General features: G+C 43.4%; 1 protein-coding gene across 5 annotated transcripts in view; it reads right to left on the bottom strand.

Annotated features, from left to right (window-relative positions):
* The window catches only part of FAT3 (FAT atypical cadherin 3), a 673,934-nt gene that overhangs the window by 167,260 nt on the left and 479,469 nt on the right, over positions 1-27,205 (bottom strand). For all 5 annotated transcript variants that reach the window (XM_040489607.1, XM_040489605.1, XM_040489603.1 and 2 more), the window contains exon 4: positions 23,322-23,383. In XM_040489607.1, coding sequence (XP_040345541.1) covers positions 23,322-23,383 — 62 coding nt within the window. The remainder of the gene's footprint in view (positions 1-23,321; positions 23,384-27,205) is intronic.

Here is a 27,205-nt window from a genome sequence, read left to right as displayed (position 1 = left end):
AAAGTCAGGCACTATGTTAAGCAGTGAGAGGATACAGATGAAAATTAACTTCTCTTTAAAAAAAAAAAATTAAAAACAAAGTGGGGGGGTATCTGGGTGGCTCAGTCGGCTGAGCGTCTGACTTTGGCTCAAGTCATGATCTCGCGGTTTGTTGAGTTCGAGCCCCACATCAGGCTCTCTGCTGTCAGTACAAAGCCTGCTTAGGCTCCTCTGTCCTCCTCTCTCTCTGCCCTTCCCCCACTCGTGCTCGCTGTCTCTCTCTCTCTCTCTCTCTCTCAAAAATAAATGAAAAACACTCAAAAAAGAAAATCAACCTCTATTGTTCTCAAAAGATAGCGCTGAAATATCTCTGGAACATGGATGTATTTTAAACTCTAGATCCATAAATTCTATACATTCTGGCCCTAAATGACATTAATTAAGCCCCTATGGTATGGAAAAAACCTCAAGGGAGAGTAATGTAACAAATATTTATAGACCACTTGAAAACTTGCTACGGGAGACATAAGGGTGAATAACACTTCTTTCTCTGATGAAGTCGCCTAACAGCATTGTTCTCAGCTTTTCCCCAGGCACCAGCTTTCCCTTAAACAGGGGAAGGGCTAAGGAAAGGAAAGTCTTCCTTGGACTTTTTTCCAATATGTCTCTGGAGAAAGCATCTTTATATACACACACACACACACACACACACACACACACACACACACACACACATATATATGTGTATATATGTATATGTATACGTATATGTGTGTGTATATATATATGTATATATGTATATAATGTGTATATAATGAAAGAAAAGTACAGTGACAAGAGCTGGGGGTGTGAGTGTGGTAGGGATGATAATATGAAGGCATACATCTAGGTTAAGGGAAGCTATTACCACTTAGCATAGCAGTGAGTTTTATATTGGCTGGCCATTAGATGGGCCTGTGTGGCCCAGTCAGTTAAGCAGTCAACTCTTGATTTAGGCCCAGGTCATGATCTCACGGTTTGTGAGTTGGAGCCCTGCACCGGGCTCTGCATTCACAGCACAGAGCCTGCTTTGGATCCTCTGTCTCCCTCTCTCTGCCCCTCCTCTGCTCATGCTTGCTCTCTCTCAAAAATAAAATAAACATTATAATAGAAGGCCAACCTCCTCATGGAATAGAGGAGAAGCCCCTTAGCCCCAACTCTAATCTGTGAGATTCTGCTGCAAGGGTCTTTTCTAGGAGATGGCAAATAACTTGGAGGACACTTTCACAAAATATTCAGTGACAGGTGGACATGGCTGTGTAATATAACAACAATAAAAACCAAAAAACATAATGCTGTACACATAGTTCCATGGGAAGCTGGAGCAACCGGATCCAGGTATGTGGTGTTCTTGCAATCTGATTCCATATAAGGATACAGCTCAAAGCATAGAGAAGAACCCAAGGCTAGTATTTCTCAACCATTCCTTTGGGGTATCAGCTTACAAGAGATGCAGAGCAGGACATTCAAACTTAAGAATGTTAGAATCACCTGCCATGCAACTGTTCTTTAATAAGCCCCTGGGCATCAAGACTGGATACAGAGAAAGTAATGTTCACTTATAGAAGTTCATTCAGACACAAGTATTTAATGAGCATCTACTATGTCATCCAGCACTAATCCAGAGGCCGTAAGATTCAGTGGAGAACAATATAGGCTTGGTTCCAGCCATTACTCAGTTTATACTCTGTAGCGGGTACACATATGAATAATAAAAATAAATTAGAAAACAAAAGATACTTTCAGGGGCTCCTGGGTGGCTCAGTCGGTTAATTAAGCATCTGACTCTTGATTTCGGCTCAGGTCATGATTGCACAGCTTGTGAGTCTGAGCCCCGCATAGGGCTCCACAGTTGGGAGCCTGCTTGGGATTCTCTCTTTCTCTCACTCTCTCTCTTTCTATCTGCCTCTCCCTGCTTGCATGCGCTTTGTCTCTCTCTTTAAATAAATAAAAATAAGATACAACAAGATAACCTCAGGTGAGAAGGGCTATGACGACACCTGCAATAAAGAGTAATAAAGAACTTGATTGCATTTTTCAGTTTGACCTGCTGACAGCTTGCAGGCCCCACCACACTGTCTTCCCCTCTAGGCAAGCTGCTAAGAAAGCTCAGGTACTCCTACCTTTGGTGCATGTAAGAAGTTCAAATCCTGTTTGTCTAGCCAGGGCAGAAGACCTCACCCCAGGCCCAACCACCATATAACCCCGAACCAGTCTCCTTTCCCTACTTTCTCAAGCCATTTTTGAACCAGCTGGGCACTTCAACTTTCTGCCTCCAGGCAGCGCATTACGTGGGTAGTAAGCCCTTTCATACTATCTCGGTGCCTGCGTGGCATCGCGAGTTGGCATTCAAACCAAAGTTTGGATGGAAGGTCCATCTTGCCTCGAGGAGTGATCGCATCATGAAAATAGGGCAAAGTCTCAGCATACACAAACACAGTAAGAACAGAAGCAAAGTCTCTTGGGACTAGGCTCAGAAACTTCACATCACTTCTGCTGGATGCTTTTGGTCCCGGCAAAAGTCACCAAGCCAAGTCTCCACCTCTTGATAAAGAGGGACTGCCAACATTTGTGGCCATTTTTACAATCCACCGTGACTATCAGGCTGAATCCATTTTTGCACTGCCTAGTTTACCCCCTTCATTATAATGTGAGTAAAAAAATCTTTGGATGAATATTATGATTGCCAACTGTGTCCTGAGAAAGGGCTCCTCTACCGTATAAGAAGTGAGAGCCAGCGGTCCCAATGGGCCAAGTCCTATTCACCTTCTGTCCCTATCACACAGAGCACAGAACCCATCTATCCTTGGCACTGAAGGAATTATTGTAGAAGTGAACTGAACCCAATTTTAAGTGAAGAACAATATAATAGCTAAGGCACAGGGATAAAAGAAAAAAAAAGTCTGTCATAAAACATTTTGAAAAAAATCTTCCATATATGTTCATACATCATCTCATACATCACTCACATTTTTTATAGTCGTTTTGAACACAGCAGTATCAACTTAGTTCTCTTGTTAGGTGGGTGACAGAGCCATTGCAGATAATTCTGACATTCTAATAACATAATTAGCCCCCCGATCTGTAGGAGGGTGAGTCATCATGAACGTCCTGACAGACTTGTGAGATGGGATAAGACGGCTCACCTTTAGAAGCACGATGCGTACGCCCACAATTACAGGGATGCATGCTAGCTGAAGTGTGGCATCGGGTTTCCTCATTGGAAGGCAAATAAGTGTATTTGACTATGGATGTTGCTGCTCTGTGTAGTTCTCAAAATGCCCTTCTGCTTTTGCATCCTCTGAGCAAAAATGCTTATTGACTATGCTAGGACTGTGCTAGGTGTGAGGGACAATGAAACAGGCAGGGATTTTGCCTTAAAGAAGAAGGAAACTAATAATAGTTGATATATTCCTATATGCAAGGCATTCTGCTATTCCGTCTACATACGCTTTTTACATAGCACTTACCACGAGCCGATGAGGTGGCTGCTATTATCCCTCACTTTACAGCCAAGGATACAGAAACTGTCATAGAATATGACTTTGTTCCAGGTCATTCAGCAAATAGATGGCAGGAATCTTGGTTCAGACCCTGGCCAGCCTGAACTTACACCCAGGCTCTTTCCAATTGATAACAAAGGGCTTCTTGCAGCTATGCAAATGTACCACTGGCTTCTCTTCTCTGTTAGACCACTCCTAGAGTTATCAAAGGGAAACTTCCCTCCCTTCCCTCCCCTCAATGAATCTCTCTTTAGATTCCGTCTCTACAGGACTGCGATTCAGTTGGGATGATGGGTTCATCAGACAGAGTGGCTGTGGCGGGTGAATCGTCTCCACCTCAGGGTCAAGTCCCAAGCACACATGCAGTGAAGAAGAAAATTATAACACATGGACCCTAAGTCAAACTCATCTGTGCTAGAAACACTGCAGTTGCCAGAGTGGTCACAGCAGGCAGAGTCAAGAATCTTACAGAAATTAGGGGCGCCTGGGTGGCGCAGTCGGTTAAGCGTCCGACTTCAGCCAGGTCACGATCTCGCGGTCCGTGAGTTCGAGCCCCGCGTCGGGCTCTGGGCTGATGGCTCGGAGCCTGGAGCCTGTTTCCGATTCTGTGTCTCCCTCTCTCTCTGCCCCTCCCCCGTTCATGCTCTGTCTCTCTCTGTCCCAAAAATAAATAAACGTTGAAAAAAAATGTTTAAAAAAAAGAATCTTACAGAAATGAGTAAAGCTAAAATCGTGTAAACTTGCAATAAAAAAGAAGACAATTCTAATGCTTACGGAAGTCTTTTTTGCACAAGAGTAGATCAACCCTGAGGTCATATTCTGATGGTGAATGAGAAGCAGCTAAATAAGCAAGTAGCGGCTGGTGTGACGGCACGTCACTTTATAGTTAAAGGGAGAAGAAACCAGATGAAGCCAACCACACTTACGGTATCTCTACAGGCCCACAACTAAATACCAGCTTTTGACATCTGTGGAAAATAACTACCCTTGTTCCTCCCTTAAGTCTCCCATCCAGTCCCCAAGCTTTGCCCATGTTCCCATGTCTCTCATCTTACAGATACCCCCTCCTGTGACTGGATAGTATCACCTGTATACACCGGTACCTGTAGTTCCCTTACATCTGGATCTGCCTCCCAATTGGCTGGTCTGATCCTAGTCTCTTTGTTATTCCAACGACCTCTTTCACCAGGTAAATGATCTTTGCATAGGAGATTTACATCATGTCAACACTCTGCCGAAAAACCTTTCATTTCTCTGCACTTCATGTTTCTAGCCCAAACTATAACCTCCGTCTCCCCCGGCCCCCCACTCCTCTCCAGATCTTACTTCCCTTGGCAGTTAGGCTGCTCTATCACAGTCGGCCAAGGGTGCCATGTGCATCTCTCTCTAGGTCTGCACTTGAATCATGCGTGTTCTCTTCTTTTACATTGTTCCTCCTCTTATCCAAAGCCCAGGTCAAGTCTCTCGTCTTTCCAGATAAGTCCTCCCTGATACAGCCCACCCTTAACTCTTATTGGACATATAGGTTGTCTCTCACAATTAGGCATGTAATTTTATTATGTATTGCCCTACAGTTAATTACTGCTTCACTGGGCTATTCTGGTGTCCCCAACTGCTTTTGGGTAAACTTTAGTGTCATTACTATGTTTTATGTGTTGTAAGTACTCACATGTGTGTGTACATAGGCACACATATGTGTCCATAGTTAGTTATTTATTGCATTGACCGTGGGCTGTTAAACAAATCTCACACAAAATGTTTGTGTATTTTCACAAATGATAATTTACATAGATTTATTATCAACTTAGATATTCTCAGAGAATTTTATTATATTTATTGCTAAATTAGATTTCTAAAAAGTAGGCTAGTTGTCCTATGATCCTCAAATGAGATACAAGAAAAAGTTAAGGATTTTGTCAGGAAACCCTGACAGTTTTCTCTTTTCAAAGAAGCAATAAAATAACCAAGACCAGGGTTTCTAGAACAGTTGGGAATTTCCCCGTATGGATGATTGATTGATTGATTGATTCATTCATTCATTCAACTAAAGAGTTCCAGGATGCCTATTAGATACCAAGTACTGTGTCAGGTATCAAGGACATTATTGGTACCAAAACTATTTGTGGATAGTTTGTATTAAGCCAAAAGGAAATGCAATTTAATTGGAAAAAATAGGTGAAAACTGTCAGATTGTCAAAAGTCTCATAACAGTTGAATTAGGCAAACTTGGTTGTCCTGATAAAAAATAAACTTATTTCATGGGGTGCCTGGGTGGTGCAGTCGGTTGAGCGTCCGACTTTGGCTCAGGTCATGATCTTGCGGTCTGTGAGTTTGAGCCCCACTTTGGGCTCTGTGCTGACAGCTTGGAGCCTGGAGCCTGCTTTGGATTCTATGTCTCCCTCTCTCTATGCCCCTTTCCCACTCATGCTCTGTCTGTCTCTCTCTCTCTCTGAAAAATAAATAAACATTAAAAAATTTAAAAAAAACTCATTCCAGGGGCTCCTGGGTGGTTCAGTCGGTTAAGTGTCTGACTTGATTTTGGCTCATGGTTTGTGGAATTGAGCCCTGTGTTGGGCTCTGTGCTGACAGTGCAGAGCCTGCTTAGGATTCTCTCTCTCTCTCTCTCTCTCTCTCTCTCTGCCCCTCCCCTGCTCCTATGTGTGTATACTCTTGCAAAATAAACAAATACACATAAAAAACAAACAAACTCATTCTAGTTCCATTTGATTTTGATTTCAACCTCTACCATGGGCACAGCTTGATTGAAGCTGGTCAGAGCTATTAAAAAAAATTTTTTTTAACGTTTATTTATTTTTGAGAAGAGAGAGACAAAGCATGAGCAGGGGAGGAGAGAGAAAGAGGGAGACACAGAATCTGAAACAGGCTCCAGGCTCTAAGCTGTCAGTACAGAGCCTGACGTGGGGCTCGAACTCACAGATCACAAGACCATGACTTGAGCTGAAGTCAGACGCTCAACCAACTGAGCCACCCGGGCGCCCCAGGTCAGAGCTATTTAATGTCAGAGTTATACGTAAATTTTCTCAATTTCTCTTTTTTGTGTGTGTCTGTTGAAGAATTACAATGTGCATGGCTTGGAAGGTAGAGATTGGGAAAGCCAGTACACTGAGCCCCTGAACTGTAGTGTGGGAAGTAAGATTTCTCTGCTTTGTAATGAATCCTTGGAAAACCCAATGGCTTTGCTCCAAAACTGTCCTGCTGGAACGGAGGATTATGTCACATGGGTCATTACACTTCCAAGCTTTGAGCCTCAGAATGAGCATTAAATTAAAATTCCCTGCACCTAGTAGGCAGAACATTGTGACACTTAAAAGATGTGAAAGTGCTAAATGAATTCTGAGCAATAATATTATCACCACTGCATATTTATTGAGTTCAACAGGGTGCTAAGTACGGTGCAGACGGATAATACAAGCGGTCTATACAAAAAAGCAACAGCAATACTCTTATAAGAACTCTCTCATTCATCTGCTTCAGGAATAGACAGTGTAACTAGACTTGTTAGAAATAGTCTCCTCTTTTCAAAAGTATCCGCAAGGTCCTCTATGCTTTTGTTTGATTTGAAAGTGGCCGATTTTCTACAGTTACCATTTATGAATGTGGCCAAGTCTCCCAATTTCCAAATTACCATAAGAATGCTGCAGGCACTAAACTGAAGAACTTCATCCCTTTGCAACTGGAAATTACAAATGGAGTTTTCTGAGAAATCTTAAATAAATCGGTTGTAAAATATGATATACATACCAGTTTGTCTTTTATTCAAATGGGGAATATGCATTTTCAAAATTAATAATACCGCTTTTTAACTAGCCTTCAGTTTTCTGAAAAAAAATGCATACATTTGAATACCAAAAGAATTTAAATAGTTTAGTCTAAAATTAAAGAGTGTAACTATCCGAAGTTAAAGCATGAAGCAAATTTCCTATCTTTAACGAATCTAGACCCAAATGGAGGAAGAGTCAAAGTACGGTACACTCAATATGTGTGTGCAAGAACCAATATACATGTGGATGAGCTCAAAGAATAACTTTGCATATACAGAAACTAATTGAATTTCAGAATCCTGACTTTCTTTATTTAAATGCCAGCCCATCAGGGTTATAAGAAAAAAAAAATTAAGCACTTTAGAGAAAATGGGTTATAAACTGTCATTGTTGAGTTTAGTGTTCTGACAACTTTGAAAGTAACTACAACGTAATTTCCCAAGTTGGTAGCTAAAATAATGGAACATCTGGATGCCATTGAAATGTATGACAATCAAGGAGAGAACAGAAAAGCAGTGGGAACAATGCTTTTCCTCTGCTTAAATTCTTTGTGGTTTTGAACTCTTGCTTCAAACCTCCGTTGTGGCAGTCAAGGGCAGCACCCTTCTCAAAGATTCACCTTTTATTCCTGATCCTAGGAGTCCATCTCTGGGCCTATTTATCCTGCCCACAGCTGCACTTTTCACTGGCTTGCCTTCCTTATCTGCTCTTAGACCCTACTCCTGCACACCTGTGTGAAATCAGCAGCATTCAGTGTCACATGCAAACGGGTCAGAGTGCTGATGTCAACCTCGTATGCTATGTCTGGCCTTTGGAAATGTAGGCATCTCCAGATAATATCATTAATGAAGCAACCAGAGTCCAATGTCCTCTGTCCTTCTGGGGCCAAGTGACACTAGCGTGAATGACATAACGAAGTTGAACTGTATAGACAGAGGAGCAAGATACCTTTGTCTTCCTGGCAGGCAGCCTCATATATGGTCCATCCTCCTACAGTTTTTGGACTAGACTTGCCACTTGTCAGATGTCTAATGTTACATATTAGACTGCTGGAAATGGCCAGACACAGGCCTTATATAACCACTAAAGCTCCTCCTGAATAAGAACTCACTGTAACTGAGTTGAGATTCATTTTCTCCTTCCTCTGTGTAACCACAACAAAGAGGAGGGGCAAGAACATTTTTTTTTTCAATACAATCTAGCCAGTACTTACTGTGAGTCTAATAAGTATAACCTAAGTGTCAGGGGGAAAACAAAAATAGTCATTAAGGACCCTATAATCCACAGTCTCACAACAGATGCATATTCATTAGTTACATATTTATTTACATACTTATCCTAGGAATGGGATATTTCATTGAAGCATATTATTTTTCCTGCCCTTGCTTACCAGCAACCACGTTTTGGGGTTATCTGAACGTGGAGTGTCTCTAAGTACAGAGATGGCTTACTCTTGGCATGCGCACCAGAGTCTTTCCAGAGTCCCTTTTGCTGAACAGCTCCAAGTTGGAAGTGATGTGGTATGTGTAAGCAGGCGGCCCTTCTTGCTACTGGGTCTGCGTGCACATCTGATGGGAGTTGGCTTTTCCACGTGGGAAGGCGTATGTGCCCTCTCAGAGACATGTCAAGCCTTGGCTACAGTTTGTTTTGGATATTTTCCCTCTTTTTACGGCACAACTTGCCACCAGCAGAGAATGCAGACAGCTGTGCCAAATGTGAATGCTGCTTGCGTGCCCCCGTTTGGCAAATGTTTGCCCAGATCTTTAGTTTGGGATGTAAATAGTCCATCGTCTATTAGATATTTTCCAAGGTACTATTTAATGCTGAAATTTTATGCTTCTGTGGGATTTACTGCATTTTTGTGGAAAAGTTGCTTACAGGGTACCATTTTGCTTTCAGTGAGAAAGTATTGTAAGGTAGAACATGCATCTAGAGTGGAAGAGAGGAAAGCAGATCACATGTGTGGGTAAGGTGTTCAGATGTCTAAGGTTCCATATTTAGGTTTTGTGATCAGGTTTCTGACATAATTTTCTAAACGACATGGGTTAATAGGCAGTAGTCTTTCTTCAAGTGTTTCAGAGATATTTTTGTAAAAATTGTCTTACATTGTATAATTTTTCCTTCTATAAGTGAATGCTATGAGGTAGAATGTCACAACTCTAGCCACGGGAAGGACTTTTGCTCATATTTGTGTGTAGTCTGGTCAAGTGTATGAGAACATCTGTTAAATGATATTAGATCACGTACAGGGTTTTTCTTTTAGCTCGTCTATAAGCAGAGGGAGGTAAGCAAATGCCTGTCTGTAAGCGGGCACCAAATCAACTTACAGAAGTATGAACAGGGGAGCTAGGGGCTAGGCTGTACCTGTGCAGTCTTCCAGAAAAAGTGATGGGTGGTCCATTTCCTTAAGGTCACTAGAAAGCAACCACAGACTGCTGTTTAATGTGATCTCACACAAGCACAAAAGAAAGTAATAATAACACATGTAATATAGAAAAATGCCCACAAGAGGTGCACTTGAGTGGCTCAGTTAGTTAAGTATGTGACTCTGTATTTTGGCTCAGGTCATGATCTCATGGTTCATGAGTTGAAGCCCCACATCAGGCTTGCTCTCTCTCTCTCTCTCTCTCTCTCTCTCCCTTTCTCTGCCCCTCCCCTGCTCGCTCTCTCTCAAAATAAATAAAAGAAGAAAAATGCCCACAATAAATTGGAAAATGCAAAAGAAAGGTTACAAATAATATGTGTAATATTATTTCAATCTTTTTGACAAATTTTCTGCAGTATTGTCTTATATATCCATAAATACAAAGCATGTTCTAAAAGTTCACACCCCAAAATGTAAAAAGTGATCATCACTGCATGGGGAAATTATGAGCATTAAAATTTTCTTCTGGCTTGTATCTCTCTCTTCCTCTCTCCCTGCCTCTGTGGTTTACGGTGAACATGTATTATGTATTACATGCTTCTAGCACATCATAGTTACATGTTTCTAATCAATGTATAATTAGAAATACCTATATTTTAATAATTCTATTGCAGGCCCTATGTAACTTCTGAAAGAAGAGTTTTAAAAGAGACCCTAATTTTCTTCCTTTCGCTGAGCTGTACATACACGTGCTTTAAACCATTGTACCCTGAGTTCATTCTTCCTTACATACTGATGTCCTTGTGATATGACAGGAACTTTCAAATAAGTTGCTCTTGGAAGCATCATTTTTGAAGATGGGTAAATGGTTTTGTGCATGTATCAAAGCACACATCATGGGTCTGTCACGGCCTCGCACGGAGAGATTTGTAATTCTTCATCCCAACGTGGCACAAGCGTGTCCTGGCTACTGCTGATAGAGACAGAACATCTCCTGTTGTAAAAACGCTACATAAAAACCCTATCATCGTCTCTAGCTGAAACCAAATGAGCGCATCTCTAATTCCCGCATTCCACAAGAGCGTCTGCTGCAGCCCTGTCCCTCTGCTGGAAAGGCTGTCATGTTGCCCTAAGTTTACCTGTAGACCTTCTGACCTCTCTTTCACCTAATGACAGATCTAAGGCCTTCGGATGGTAATGATGGAATATGTAAAGGCGAAACTTCCCCAAACTTATTCTCAAATGGCAAAGAGGCTGTTCCCCACACCGAGAAGAGAAAAACACAGTCATTTATTTGGTAAGCTGAGGGATACCAAACGTTTTTCTCACCGCATTCAATTGAAAAACAGGACAAGAACAAATTAAGACCCTGTCTATGTGGAGAAAGAGGACATTCTGCTTTTTTACACGGGGCTCGATTGGTCAGAAGGCCCTTGCTCCGTGGGTCCTCGCTGCCTACTTGAGAATGTCTTCATAAAGCTTCTTAAGAGGGCTATTAATGAGAACTCCTACATTTTTAAAAATATTGAACTTTTAAAATTTTATTGGAAAGCAGTATCCTAGAAGTAGGGTGTATCTCAACCACATCACAGCAAAGTATACATTAACACGGAGCTTAGCCCCACGTCCAATTTTAAGATTTATCAGCGTCTTTAAAAGTGTCCAGTGGCATGCCAGGAATTATAACAGGGTGCCTTATGAAAAATCTATGATCTTCCTTCTGAATTATATATTTACGACCTACTGAGGATGATAGATTTCAGGGAGGTAAATGTGATTTAGGAACTGCTTTTAGGCTCCAAGCACACCGGGGTTGGCAAGTGGCCCTGGGGTGAGGCCCTTCCCCTTTCCGCATGTCAGCTGGCTCCATAGGAGGCCTGCAAACCTCTCACCGAGGAACATTCTGGGCAGTACCGATCACTGTAACCTGGCAGGCGTGGATTATCCGTGTTGGGGGGTACCTATAGCCTGAAACTGAAGGTTCAACCACCATGCAGTCACAGAATGCCTGTGATGTCCTGGGTATTGTTCTAGGTGATGGGACTACAAAGAGCATTCTCCTCAGCTCTGGCCCTCCAGCCTACCATGGACCTTCGTCAAAGGTAGGGCCAGGCAGGTAGATGATGCGGAATCTCTGGGGAGCTCATCCTGCAGCCTGCTAAGAGAGATGAGGACGGCCTGCAGAAGGGACACAGCTTGAAATGCCTAAGGGCAATAAATCTGGAATTACGGTATCTGTCACTGGGTATTCTCCTGACTACTCTTGACCGGTTTACGATTTCCTCACAGCTGACGTGTTGACATCTGAATAAAGCAGAAAAAAAATCTCAATGTGTGTTTCAACATTAAACACACACTTACTCTCTCAACAACTAAACACAATTTAAAGCCTTAAAAGGATTATAATTCCACAGAAAGCATGGGAGTTAGTGGGAAGACCGGGTGGGCCTAGAGACAGCTAACCAGAGAAATTAGCTATCTGTCCCAAGATAATCTCAAGAATAACTACTTTATGGAGTCCCTGGATTCCAGGACCGCTAGAGCTCTCAGCTTGGGTGCCTTCATTTCCTCTCAGATTCTGACTCAGAAAGCCAACGAGACTCTCCTTCCTGGAGACGAGAGGCCCAGTGACCTTCTTCACAGCTGGGCCAGACCCAAGGTTGACTGCTCATACAGCCTATCTTAGGAGAATGAGCTGTTCCAACTTACTCGGTCCTGATCCAGTTAAACGGATACTGGCACACAGAAGGCTCTGAAACTTCGGGCTCCTCTTCAGAAAAGGAAGGAAGGAGTTAATACTCTTTTACGTGCATACCATGCACCAGGAACTATGCTAGGTACATTTACAGATGCCGTCTCATTAAAGAACCTTAAGTATATTCAACAACCATGAGAAAATTCAAGATACAAGGCCTTACATAGTGTAGCATGTGTTCGGGATTCTGCCACAAGAGGACTGTTTCAGGAATCACCAGGAAAAATTTTAAGCTTCTAATCATAAGAGCTACTGTACGCTAAACACTTAACAAGTGCAGTATACATGCAACATGCCAATCCTCACAAAATCCTAGGAAGTTGTTGTTGTTTATTATTTTTAAAGATTTTAAGTTTAGGGGTGCCTGGGTGGCTCAGTCGGTTGGACGTCTGACTTCGGCTCAGGTCATGATCTCACGATTTGTGGATCTGAGCCCCGCATCGGGCTCTGTATTGACAGCTCAGAGCCTGGAGCCTGCTTTGGGTTTCTGTGTCTTCCTCTCTCTGGCCCTCCCCTGCTCGTGCTCTGTCTCTCTCTGCCTCTCAAAAATAAATAAAATTGTTAAAAAAATTTTTTAACAATTTTATTTATTTTTGAGGGAGGGAGAGAGAGAGAGAGAGAGAGAGAGAGAGAGAGCGAGTGAGTGCATGACTTGGGGGAGGGACAGAGAGACAAGTAGAGAGACAATCCCAAGTAGGCCCTGCACTGTCAACACAGAGACGGACGTAGGTCTTGATTTCATGAACCATGAGATCATGAACTGAGCCAAAATCAAGAACTGGATACTTAACCAACTGAGTCACCCAGGTGCCCCTGTTTTATTATTATTATTATTATTATTATTATTATTATTAGCATCATCATCATCACCGTCATCCCAATTTTACGGGTGAGGAAACTGAGGCTAGATAAAGAAAGGTGAGTGAGTGGTGAGGTCTGTCTTCAAATCCTATGCTTTAACTGTCTCTATCCACATTTGTAGTACAAAGGGCATTGTTTTATAAGAGATGTTTTATTTCTAAGTCAGGTTGAATAATTGTAAAATACATACAGTGCTACATCCCTGAAGATGAAATAACCAAACTTATTATAGGTTTTCTCACTTTCAAAGGAACTGATGGTATTTGCCCTAACACATCGACCTATTTTCCTTGGTTCTGACATCCAGGACTGTCCTGACTTATCTTCCTTACAGTGATCTGCATCCTGCTGACAGCCCTCTCCGCATTTTGCTAAAACAACGTTGCCACACAATAGATGAGATTGGTAGCCCCCGGTTTGTCACAGAAGCAAGTCATTTGGAAGGTCCTGAAACCACAGCTCACTTGAACAAAGCTGTCTGCAGCAAGCAGGAAGCAAGCCAAAGTAGTTTTTCCGTTTTATTAATAGAGGCACTTGAGTTGGAATCTCATGTTCTGAACCTGCCGCCATTATATTTTTATTTTCCCACAGACAGACTTAACGTGCCCAACTGGGTCATACACATCTGGCGTTAGGCACAAGCTTGGATGATTTCTGAAGGGCCCAAATGAAATCAAACTGGACAGATCATTCTGTAGCTCAGAGAGTGTGCTGCACAAAACAAACTAGGAAAGCAACACAAGGGAAAAAGAGCGAAAAGGAGCTTTGGAAGTACAGGGCAGAGGGTCAATTTATCATCACTGCACTAGGGGGAGAAGTCAGCCCGGGCTTCTGGGATGTGTGATTCACGTGGAGAGTCATCATGATTGTTCCGAGCCGTGTGAGGAAGGGATAAGGATCTGTGTGACACCAGATCTGCAGGGTAGAGGTTCTCCGCCACCCCTCTTCCCTCACCTACCCCTCCCCCGCCCCCCCCTCCTGCCCCCTCCCCTGCCAGGACCCAATCAGTGCTTGCCCAGGAAGGAAGCAGCAGCATAGCATCACACTCAGAAACCATTCACAAGGGAAAACAAAAGCAGAGCCCCAGCTCCCGGTGGCCTGTGGGCCCAGCACAACAAGCTGTGACCCGCCTGGAGCAGTTATCTGCCCGCCTGCACCACCAGCGAGCTGGGAGCAAAAAGCAGGCTCATTTCCATTTCCAGGTAGGACGGACCACTGGATGGACAGACCTTCCCAGGTCCAGGGGAACAGGTTTCATTTACTGTTGATCGACCAATTAGTGTTCAGATTTGAGGAGAAACAAAACAAATCCAAGCTTTCAAAACCAGATAAATTAGAGGTGGCTATTTATAGAATCAAGGACTCATTCCAGACGAGTCTCCTAGCGTACAAAAGTGACTGCAGATTATTAACTTGGAGGCTAACCAGGGACACAGACAAACGAAGCTAAGAAGGAAAAAACTGCCAGCGGCGGACGAAGCAGGCATGATGCCCTCGCGACTCTGTGTAATCCAAGGAGCCAAAGCAATGCTTCCCTTCCCCGGTTCGGATGAAGACAGGGTGGGAAGGTGGCCCTCCATTGGGATCCTAACCAAGTCCTCACATGCTGTCATTCCCAACCTCAACAGGGTCTCTTCAGACACAGCCCTGGGCTCATTTCTTGTATTTCTATGGGTTCAAAAGGGCACGTTGTGAAAAAAAAATGTGGAGCAAAGAGAGGATAAGACACAAACTGCATTCTACAATATATGTGAATTATTTACTCTATTGTGAGAGGATTACAAATTATGAGGCAGTAAGAAAAGAAATCCTCCCTTATATCAAATGTTGTAAACCAGAAGCTCATTGCCTTACACGGTGTTAAATAAAATGGAGGTGTCAACTTTCGTATAGGGAGATTTGACATATAAATCTGATTTGGGGGTTTTTCCTTGTTTTGTTTTGGGAAAAATCAGAATTTCTGATGAAACCGGATTTGCCTGCTTCCATTTTGTCACCGGCTGAGCCTCTTCAGAAGGGGCAGGTGAGACCTGCCACGTTTCCCCTCTCCACCCCCACCCGTATACATGCTGTGCCTCTCAATTACCAGTCGTGGGGCTAGCCCGCAATTTCCATGTTGAGCAAACCACCTCTGAGCACTAATATTTGCTTTGAAAAATGTGTGTGTGTCTCATTCAATATGTACTCTTTGGTCAGCTGGGAAAACACATTGATATATACGCAATTCACACTTCCGGGAAGATCTCACGTAAGATCGTTCTTCAGGGCTGGTACCGACCTGGACTGTCCCGCAGGAATTGGAATGGCAACCCTTGCTCCCACCTCAGCTGCACGTGTTCCCGCACCAAGTACACATGCACACGCACCACCACCATCACCATCGCCTTGACCGCCATCACGCCACCATCGCCACCGCCCCAGGACCACTACCCCCAGCACACTACCACCCATCAGCATCACTGCCGCCACCAGTACTCCTTATTTAACTGGAGTTGCAGTGCCTAAGGCCACCCCTGACTAGCCTGCTTACACCCTCTTGGGGCATTATTTGAAACATAAGAACGACGGTGGTTTAGCAAAATAGAAAGGGGCACGTCTGTTCCTGAGCTAAGAGACAGGATTTCTGGGAAAGATGGGCCAGAAACCCTCACTGCAGACAGTGGAGTAAGCAGGCACTCAGAAAGGTAGGTACCTGAGGGCAGGGAAGCAGGTAGAAACCAATGTATGCCGTGAGGGAGCTCTCTCTGAGGAATTTTCACTTGGGGCTGCTTTGTGATCGTAGTTATGGAGTGTGGAACGTGGAGATAACCATAGTTAGGTGGAGGCTTTTTCTTCCTATACTGGGTTTGTAGTTGCCCCAGTGCCTCGGTAAATCAAGTAGGCTTGTGAGGGGGCAGTATGAGGAGAAAGGGGCAGGAGTGGGCCAGTAACTGGAGTCTGCCTGCTGTAGTAGGGTGTTGAGGCAGCTGTAACAAATGACAACAGGCTGAACGGCTTACACAACAGAAATTTATTTTCTCACTGTTCTGGAAGCTAGAGATCTGAGGTCAAGGTGCTGACAGGGCTGGTCTCTTATGAGGCCTCTCTCCTCAGCTTGTAGATGGCTGTCTTCTCCCTGCGTCTTCACATGATTTCCCCTCTGAATGTGCCCGTGTCCAAATTTCCTTTCCTGATGAGGACACCAGTCATACTGGATCCTCCCCTAATGACCTCATTTTAAACTAATTTCCTGTTTAAAGACTCCAAATACAGTCACATTCTGAGGTGGCAGGGTTTGGGACTTCAATGTATGACTTTCAACATAGGCAATTCAGCCTGTAACCCTCGGTCTCTTTTTCTGCTGGAGTCCAAGCTGGTGCGCACAGTGCGGGCACAGCATCCTCTCAGGGGGACTTTGTCGTGGGGCTTGGGGCAGTGCCCCGCAGGGACAGCCCCTGTCCAGAGCTCCGCAGGCACCGAGGAGCAGCTGAGGGAGGAGCCAATGGATACCTGAAGAGCAGAAGAGAAAACCTTCTCTTCTCATGCTCATAAAATGCTGATGCCTGAGGGTGGGCTGACCCGACACCTGGGTAAATCTGGTGTGAAACAAGAGTGGGAGGGATGCCTGGGTGGCACAGTCAGTTGAGCGACCGGCTCTTGGTTTCAACTCAGGTCATGGTCTCACAGTTCATGGGTTCGAGCCTCACATCGGGCTCTGCGCTGGTAGCACGGAGCCTGCTTGGATTCCCTCTCTCTCTCTCTCTCACTCTCTCCTCCCACCCCACTCCCCTCTCTGCCCCTCCCCCACTCACACCATCGCTGTCTCTCTCAAGATAAACAAATAAACTCTAAAAAATAAAACAAGAGTGGGAAAAGATGATTTGATTTGCCACGTTTCAACGTGCTGATGGATGTTCAGGGCCACACTGTTCTACAAAGCGAGGAAGGCATGTACTGGACGCCACCATGAAGTGATTATTTGATCTTGGGTCTCTCGTCCTTTGTCTCAGTTTCTGCATCTGTAGAATGCGGGCGGGAGAAGTGTCTGGATGATACGAATGGAAAACAGCCCCTTAATTCCAAGCCAGCAGCTCACGAATACTCGGCAGGTTAGACTCTAGTGACCTCGGTGTGAAAGGTGAAGAAAAAATGCCCAGGGGGCAAAACACGCGAGGTCCAGTAACAGAAGCTGTGCCTAGCCCAGTGCCGGGCCCAGAACAAGCATGGGATAAAGCTTGCCAGACAGGAGGAAACCAGTGACTTTTCATTACTTTTCGAAGTGGCTACGAGAAGAAACCAACCCTCCCTCCGAGGCCAGTGTGTCCTACAGGTGCTGTGTCCGTGGTTGGACACACCACCTTTTTTGAAGGGCCGCCCGGTACTTCCTGCAAAGTTTCATGAAGGAGGCAGAAAGAAGGACCTACTGAGAGAAACTTCCATTTCTCTCATAGGTAAATTACCCAACTGCGGACTGCTTAATGCGTTGAAACAGGCCTGCAATCCTTCACCACCAGAAATGGCCATCATCTCCAGAGCAGAAGCTTGCCAAAGGAAGAAACCTGTAAGGATGTGTAGTCACCGACAAAAAAATCAATCTGCATCCTAAGGCAAGAGGAAATGTTACAAAAACTTAGCAAAGAACATGATTTTTTTTTTTTTCTCAGAAGATACAGCCACAAAAAGGGATGAGAATTTCAAACAGGAAGAAAAAAATGGTCACGTGAGGTGTACCTCACAGAGGACAACGGATGAGTATGCTACAGGGACAGGTACTAAATAATTTACATTCCTATAGATCTAGTGTATCAGTCTGTAATGTTTTTTTTGTTATTAATACCGACTGCACTCTAAAATCTCACCGCCTTCTCTGGGCTACTTCAAGTTATATGCACACACACAACGTAATTTCCCATCCTGTGTCTTTATACTGGTGACTGGGCCTTGTCATCTTTTTTGATTTGCAAATAAAATACGCTCTCTGTTCTCTTTGGAAGACTTTTATCAGAACCATCCAGCCCTGAACAGAGAAGCATTTTAAGATCAAAAGGGAGGAAAATAATACTCTTTTAGCAAGCAAGATAAAGATTCACACATAATTAAGCCGGGACTATAGGATTATTTAAGTGGATATATCTTTTAAGAATAATTGAACTGTGAGAAGCTATTCAAAATACTGGGGCCAGGACTGAAAAAGAAAGGGAATTGACAAGGTGTTTGTTGAGGACTAGGCGAGAAGGGAGGGGATGGGAAAGAGGGAGGGACAGACAATGGTTCAGCAGTGTCTATGCGTGCCAGGCCCTCTGTGTAGTCCATCGGAAGAAGTAGGGATCATTGACCCCCGCTTTACAGATAAGGAAACGGGGGATCAAAGTTAACTTGGTAAGGCAGACGGGAAGAGACAGCGTGTTCCATTGTTTCTGTCTCCAAGCCCATGGACGTCATCGTGTGCTAAACTGCTGTCCATCACCTCATGTAGGGTGAAACAAAGGCCTCTTAGAGTAATCATCATTCATTCATAGGGCATTTATTGAGTGCTCCCTGTTTCCCAGGTGCTAGACCAGATACTCTGAATACAGAGAGAAGTAAGTAAGGTACTTGGGACTGACAATTATGGACCAATTGCTTTCTGACAGTCAGCATCCTGAGCCTTTCCACCCGACATTTATTAACTCTTCATACCAAGAAGAGTTAGGGACTAACACACACCTGTGTTAGGGACTATTATCCCCACTTTGCTCGTGAGGAGAAGGTGTCTAAGCCTTGTGAGCAGTCCCAAACTATAATCTCAGGCCTGCCTGAATTTAACATCTCTGCTCTCCCACACTACATCTATTCACCATCTTGGTAAATCAAATGTCACGCCCACAAAGGGCTTAAACCTAGTAGGTCATATACATAAATGATTATAATGTAAGAGAAATTAGTACATTTCTTCCTTTTTGCAGCTGCCTTCTCTAATAATGAGGTAATCAGGGCTAAAGTCGTAACCACTAAGCTAAAACATTAATTCACCGTTTAGTTTATGCATCCATTATCAACTTTCTGCACCTATTTGCTGGAATTAGCCTTCTACCTCTGTTACAATCATAAAAGGCTATGAAGGAATGTATATTCCTTTGAACAAGTGGGGTAAAAATTCCATATTTTATCGTCAGGAGAGAAGATCACTCCAATCTTTACACATAACAGACCTGAAATTAGGCAAGATCTAATGTGGAGAATTCACCAAAGAAGAGGAAGCTGCACTTGTGAATCTTTCTACCGTTCTTTGCTGGTCTTGTTTCTTTAGCAAATCCCTTGGATTCTGATCATGGCAACTGTCCTCTTATAGTCAGAGATGTAAGATGAATGATTACAGACTCAAAAAACCCTTACAGCCTATAGATGGCCAAGCTAACATCTTAAATCAATGTACAGGCAGAGTACCAGCAGTATCCAATTAAAGTCCCTTCTATCATGGGGAATGCAAACTAGAAACAAATCACTAATGTCCTCCTGGTTACCTATTCAGAAGTGTACCTGCCAGGTCGGCCTCTAAATGGGTCCTTTTCAGGAAGAGTCAATTTTATTTTATTGGGAAGGAGAGATATGAAATAGAGCCAGAAGGTTAATATGAGTTTAAGAGGAGCATAGGGTTATCTTGGCAATTAAAGGCTCTCCAGGAGGTTAATTACCCACACCCAGCACTTACAACTCACACAATGGATCAGCAGTTACAAAAATCTGTGTACAGCAGAGAACTCGATTCTGCACTCTGAATGATGTTATTTTACTCAGTTTTTGGAGGACTGAGTTAAAGCAATATCTTTTCCATGATCCATTCAGAAAAAAGAAATGAATGTCACTGAAACCATCACAGCAAAGTAATATAAAAAATACTGTGACCAAGAATTGTACAATTTAGAAAGTGAGAGCAGGAGAGTGTGCATATGAGAGAGAGAGAGAGAGAGAGAGAGAGAGAGAGAGAGAGAGAGAGAGAGACGGAGAGAGAGGAAGACAGATTATCTAGTGTTTGAAAACCTCAGCGGGAGGGGTGACTAAAAGAAAAGGCACAAATGATGAGGATCCTGGGTGATGGGCAGAGAAATGGTGGGTGCTTGAGGGCAAGTTGAAATGGTTCAGCTGACCTACAGTTTTCAAATCTCCACCCTGAAACTTCAGACAAGCCAGTTTGCTGCTTTGAGCCACTGCCTTCACCCTGGTTGAAATAAATTTCTGGGCCCAAGATGGAACCACTGTTGTTCGAGGTGCCACATCAGCAAACTGAAATTTAGATAACTTGTGTGCCCCCTGTAAATGCTTTGCTTGACCAGAATCCAAGTATATCCAGCCACTCGATCCCCCAAAGCCAAGCCAATGCTGGGCTCTCTCCTTACTTCTTTGTTCTTTCTTATCCCAAACAACGTTGGTCATGTGGCCCCTGCCAGTCAGTTATTTTTAAATTTTCTCTTCCTTGTTCTTTATCCTTCACTTTGTAAAAGCTTCCTGCCTTCCACCCCATTTTGCAGTTACCTGAGTGGAGACAGTCTGCTTTGAGAGGTGTCAAAGTTTGTTTCTACGTTTGTTTCTGTCTTCTCTAGTTATTTTTTAATAACCTTCATCCAAACACATCATCATCTCTCGTGTGGATCCCTCCAGAAGCACCCCCAGAACCTCCCTGCTACTTGTGCCCTGCCCCAGCCCACCTCTGTTCAGCTGAGTAGCTATGCGGGCAAGCATATCTTATTACTCCCAGCTAATGTGTTTCCACTGTGCTCAGGAAAAGATGCATAATCCTTCCTACAGCCCTGTTTGCTTTCTGCAACTTCCATTTCCTATCACCTTTATCCACCTCCATCTTTAAACTCTTGATCACACCGGCCTAGGTGTTCATACTGGCCTTGAACAGAATCTTGGCTTCCTGTCACTAAATGTCACCTACTCAAGAGGCTCTCCTAACCAGACGTTGCCTCCCACTCCCACTTTCAGGCACTACCATGGGACCCTCCTTGAGTGGCCTCAGAAAGCTTGTATTTGGAGTTATAGCCTTTATTCATTTATTATGTGCCCCCTGTCCCTTCCTGTTTACTCTGTATCCCCAGCACATAGGGCAGACCCTGAGACCTGGGCCAAATCAAGTAGCTATGGTCTGGGGTTCCTTTCTGCACGTCAGCTGCCTTGGAGCTACTATCCTGGAGTGTAGAGATGAAACAGAATGTTCAGGAGGTTTAGGTGTCATGACACCACACGATAATAACTAAAACCACAATGGTTACAGCTCCACTTTACTGAGCACCTTCTTAGCGCAGATACCAGATGGGATGCTATATGCCTATTTTCCCCAACGACCCTAAGAGGTTGCCAACTGCTATGCTGCACTGCCTCCCTAGGATGATTAATACCAGGTACTGAGAAATGATGTTCCGGATCCATCTGTGTTAATCTAAAGAACGAAAATGTTTGGTCGGTATTTACGTAGGTCTGTAAAGGATGCACAACTGTTAAGGATTCTTCTGGGAAGTAAATTCAGGTGCCTGGAGAGCACTTTTCCCTCCTGTCACACTCCGCACCACATCTTCCTGAAGACACCGCCTTTCCAGGGACAAGGCAGCAAGTGACCTCGGGCAGGGGCCCCAGCTAACGAGACGCTCTCCTTTTCCCTGCTGGGAGGTAATGGGTTCAACTGTCTGAGAACACAACCTCCCAGGAGTCCTGGACTCTGTTGCAAAGAAAAGGAGCGCATAAATACAACATAAGGTGTTATTATTTTGGCAAATGTTCTCTAATTCTGGACCAGAAACGAACCGCAGCCCAGCGGTATGATTCTGAAAAAAGAATTATAATAATTATTTTTTGGCAGCCCGGAGTCTTTCATCTTTATGAGATGATGGCAATGTTTTAAAAGGATTATCACAGTGCTGATGATCATCATAATAATCCTTTATTATGTGTAATGCTTTAAGATAAAAGTACTTTGGCATAAAACATAAGGACTGATCCCAGTAGTGATCCTTTGAGGTATAAGGAACAGTAATTGTCACACTTCACAGTAGGGGAAACTGAGGTCCAGCGCAATTAAACAGTTTTTATCCATTCAAGCTAATCATGATCATGGCAAGGCAGTCCCAGCATCCACAGGCACCGATTCTTAGTCCAGTACTTGTTGAATAAATCATTGCTGGTTAACTGATTTAAAGGAAAACAACAGGAGAGAAAGGTGGAAGAGTGTGTGCGTGTGTGTGTGTGTGTGTGTAAGATCTGTGGACTCCAGTAAATGATTCTTAGGGACTAACAGATCATTTCAGAAGCACAGATTTGTGCTAAAACCTTAACAAACCCCTAACTTCCAAGCATTGTCATCCATTCTGTACCAGACCGTCACACCTAAATCACAGTGCCACACACTACCCAGACTTCAAGCTTCCCAATAAAAATACTCGATATGTATAGAAAGAATGTTCCATGAAGCGCTTTCATATCTATTTTCTTATCTCTTGCCTTATGGCGTTTTTTTTTTTTCCTCCAGAAATAATGCTCTTACAGTTTATATTGCTGCTGTTTCTGTCTTAATGAATTATAGGAGTACATTTTATGGTTTCAGAAACAGTAGTCTCGGGCAGTGAATCAACTAGCAGACTTCCCCTCCTCAACCCTCTCCCCAGAAAAGAAACGAGGAGCAAAGCAACTCGCGTCTTCACAAATGATGTACTTCACTCTGATCACAGCACTTTTGCTCTTTCTCTCTTCGCATCCGAGGCCCCGGAGGCTCACGGGGCTTTGCTCCTGAACTTTCCTTTCTGATGGCTGACAAAGGGGCTGAAGTCAAGGCAGAGATGTTGGTGCATCTGCTTGTTTTCAGAGTTAGGAGAAGGCCAGTCTGCCACCCCTGCTTGGCACTCACGAGTGCGTTCAGAGGGATGCACCCCAAATCTCCACATTCAAAACCAATCAGCCCAACAGAGACCTCTTCATTTTGGAATCCACTGTTCAAATGTATTAAAGTTCTAGTTTATGTTGAAGGTTAAAGAAGTTTAGTGAAAGTCAGTTTTAATGAATGCCAGTTCCCTCTACGCACTTACCTCCAGAAAATGTTCTGCCTGCTGTTCTCGATCCAATTTCCTTGAAGTTGTTGTAATCAGACCTGCGTAGAAATGAGAATATTTGACTTTTAAATATCTGGGGCAAGTAGCTTACGGAGCACGGGAAGCAAATTCAGTTAAAGGAAAAGCAAAAATGATGGGGAACAGTAACTCTCCAATCCCCAGTGACAATCGAGATGTTTCCAAATTATTCTTAAAACAAAATAAACTTCACAAAGAAAACCTGCAAAATTTGTTCTGGCTCTGCTTACCTCAGTGAGGTACTGTCATCACTCTGGGGATGTAAAAATTCACTAAAGAACCATTGTTTTTCCGATAATGAGGAATGTCAATGATTCATTTGCATATGACTGAAATTCTACAGTAAGAACCTCATTAAAGATTTCAGAGTTCTTGAACATTAATAGGTTGTTGATGCTGATTAGAATCAGTCTGTGAAACAGCACTTTCTTATTTAACGTTTTTATGCTTATATAATTTTTTGTTACACTTGACAAAGAAGGTTACTTCCGTAATAGCTCCTTGTACACATAGTTATTTCAAATTTAATAACTCTTGTATATGGAAGACCTCACACCGTAATTTTATCATTGTGTTTTATGTGTTTAAATCTTTACACAAAATAAGATCCACATGGGAAATATCTCTGTATCTTTCCTTCGAATGGAGTTTCCCATAAATGAATCAGCCCTTTGAGTATAAAGACAAAGAAAAGGCAATGAGAAGACAGAATCTTCAAGGCTGCCCAGCTTATTGCATCAATTTGTCTTTTGCAGGTTTTATTATTATTATTGTCAAATGGCAATTAGGAGGTCAAATTTATATTCCATTTCTTGACTCTACACTGTCCCTGAAGACAAGAGACTATGGGTTGGGCTGGCTTCATGACCTAAGCCAATGGACAGAAAAGAGCAGAGAAAATCACGTGAAAAGGTCACTCCCAACATTGGTGAGGTACGTGAAGTATGGAAAAGACATTTTGCCAAGATCTGCTGAGGAGCTCATGACCTCCAGCTTTTTTTTTTTTTTTTAACCTTGCTACTATTACTTTTATTTATTTATTTTTATATAATTTATTGTCAAATTGGCTTCCATACAATACCCGGTGCTCATCCTAACAAGTGCCCTCCTCAATGCCCATCACCCATTTCCCCCTCTCCTCCCCCCTCACCATCAAGCCTCAGTTTGTTGTCTATATTTAAGAGTCTCTTATGGTTTGCCTCCCTCCCTCTCTATTTGTAACTTTTTCCCCCTACCTTTCCCCCATGGTCTTCTGTTAAGTTTCTCAAGACCCACATATGAGTGAAAACATATGGTATCTGTCTTTCTCTGACTAACTTATTTCACTTAGCATAATACCCTCCAGTTCCATCCACATTGCTGCAAATGGAAAGATTTCATTCTTTCTCATTGCCAAGTAGTATTCCATTGTATATATACACCACATCAAAGTCACAGGGTACAAAATCAATGTAGAGACATCGGTTGGATTTTTATTTTTTTTTCTTTTTTTTTTTTAATTTTTTTTTCAACCTTTATTTATTTTTGGGACAGAGAGAGACAGAGCATGAACGGGGGAGGGGCAGAGAGAGAGGGAGACACAGAATCGGAAACAGGATCCAGGCTCTGAGCCATCAGCCCAGAGCCCGACGGGGGCTCGAACTCACGGACCGCGAGATCGTGACCTGGCTGAAGTCGGACGCTTAACCGACTGCGCCACCCAGGCGCCCCTCGGTTGCATTTTTATACATCAAAAATGAAGCAACAGAAAGAGAAATAAAGAAACTGATCCCATTTACAATTGCACCCAGAACCACAGAATACCTAGGAATAAACCTAACCAAAGATGTAAAAGATCTGTATGCTGACAACTATAGAAAGCTTATGAAGGAAACTGAAGAAGACACAAAGAAATGGAAAAGCATTCCATGCTCATGGATTGGAAGAATAAATATTGTCAAAATGTCAATACTACCCAAAGCAATCTACACATTCAATGCAATCCCAATCAAAATTGCACTGGCATTCTTCTCAAAGCTAGAACAAACAATCCTAAAATTTGTATGGAACCACAAAAGACCCCAAATAGCCAAAGTAATATTGAAGAAGAAAACCAAAGCAGGAGGCATCACAATCCTAGACTTCAGCCTCCACTATAAAGCTGTAATCACCAGCTTTTGTTCTAACACATGTGGTGGTGGGTGCATGTGGATTTTAGAGAAAGCTAAGGAGAGGTCACAGGAGGCTAAAGGACCCTCCTAATAAAATCCCATTGGGGGTGGCATGGCTCTTTACAAAATGGCCCCACTCCCCTTTACACTCATCTGTCCACACTCCTCATGGGAGGGAAACCTGTGTTTGCACGGCCCTGATGAGCGGGCTTTCCATAAATTCTTTCTAGAGCATGTCCCACCCCACTGCTTCACCTCTAGTTTTTTCCAATTTAGCTCAGATGTTAGAGAGATGACCTGTCTTCCAGGGTTAGGTGCCCATTTGCTATGTCCCAACACAACCAGTATGTTCCTCCATCATTGTTCTTTGTTCCATGCTATAATCCATTGCTCACCTGTGTGTGTGTGTGTGTGTGTGTGTGTGTGTGTGTGTGTGTTTCCCACTAGACAAGTGGACAGAGTTCCTTCATGAGAAGGGTCTCCCTTTTTTTTTTTTTCCAACGTTTATTTATTTTTGGGACAGAGAGAGACAGAGCATGAACGGGGGAGGGGCAGAGAGAGAGGGAGACACAGAATCGGAAACAGGCTCCAGGCTCCGAGCCATCAGCCCAGAGCCTGACGCGGGGCTCGAACTCCCGGACCGCGAGATCGTGACCTGGCTGAAGTCGGACGCTTAACCAACTGTGCCACCCAGGCGCCCCATGGGTCTCCCTTTTTTATTCTGAAGCCCTGGTGCCCACCTACCCCTGATCTAAAACAAAGAATAGGAATTTCATTAATAATCAGTTAACAGAAGTTGCTGTGGAAGAGATTACTTATATACTAATCTTCAGTTTTGCTGCTGACACAGAATGTGTTTGTTTAGGAAGGAATTGTTTTGTTTTGTTTTTTTAATTTTTTAATGTTTTATTTTGAGAGAGAGAGAGACAGAAGGAGACAGAGTGCAAGCAGTGGAGGGGCAGAGAAAGAGGGAGACACAGAATCCGAAGCAGCCTCCAGGCTTTGAGCTGTCAGCACAGAGCCCAACATGGGGCTTGAACCCACGAACTGTGAGATCATGACTTGAGCCAAAGTTGGACGCTCAACCAGCTGAGCCACCCAGGTGCCCCAGGAAGGTATTGTTTTGTGTGTAGAGAGAGTATTTGTAGGTGGACTGGGGGTGTAGGCCTTTAGTATTCATTTGAAACCACTTACTGAGTGCCTCCATGTGAATGACACAGTGCTGGGCACTCTTGGGATACAAAGATGAGCTACTGTCCAAGATTATGGAGAGAAGACTGATATCAAAAGTTTTAAATGGGAGAATCAGTAACTTCTCTTCCCTAGCTGCCTATCAGAACCTCCTGAGAAATTAAAAAACTCAGATTCTGTGCCCCACTCTATCCCTCCTTTACTGTGTCCACGTCGCTTGGGATGATGCCTGAGAGGATTCTCTAATTCTAAAAGAATTACACAATTTCACTATCCTTTGTTGAATCTCACTGTGAATTTTTATTGACATTAATTTTTCTGCCAAGCCACATCCAAAAATGAAATATACTGAAATGCTTTCGCATCTGAATCAGTGTGCGCAGGGGGTAAGGGGTGAACCAGAGGGAGGCGGAGATGGTGTGAGAGTGCACTGGTGGGTGAGGTGATAAAGGAGGAATAAAGGGGGCACAGCTCTCTGATTTGTATTGACTAAGGGTCGAT

This window comes from Herpailurus yagouaroundi, unplaced genomic scaffold (assembly GCF_014898765.1).
Source record: "Herpailurus yagouaroundi ecotype Mexico unplaced genomic scaffold, PumYag 180, whole genome shotgun sequence".
In the NCBI taxonomy this organism is placed as follows: domain Eukaryota; kingdom Metazoa; phylum Chordata; class Mammalia; order Carnivora; family Felidae; genus Herpailurus; species Herpailurus yagouaroundi.
Note: the sequence above shows the minus strand (reverse complement) of the source record. Positions and strands in the feature narration are given on the sequence as shown.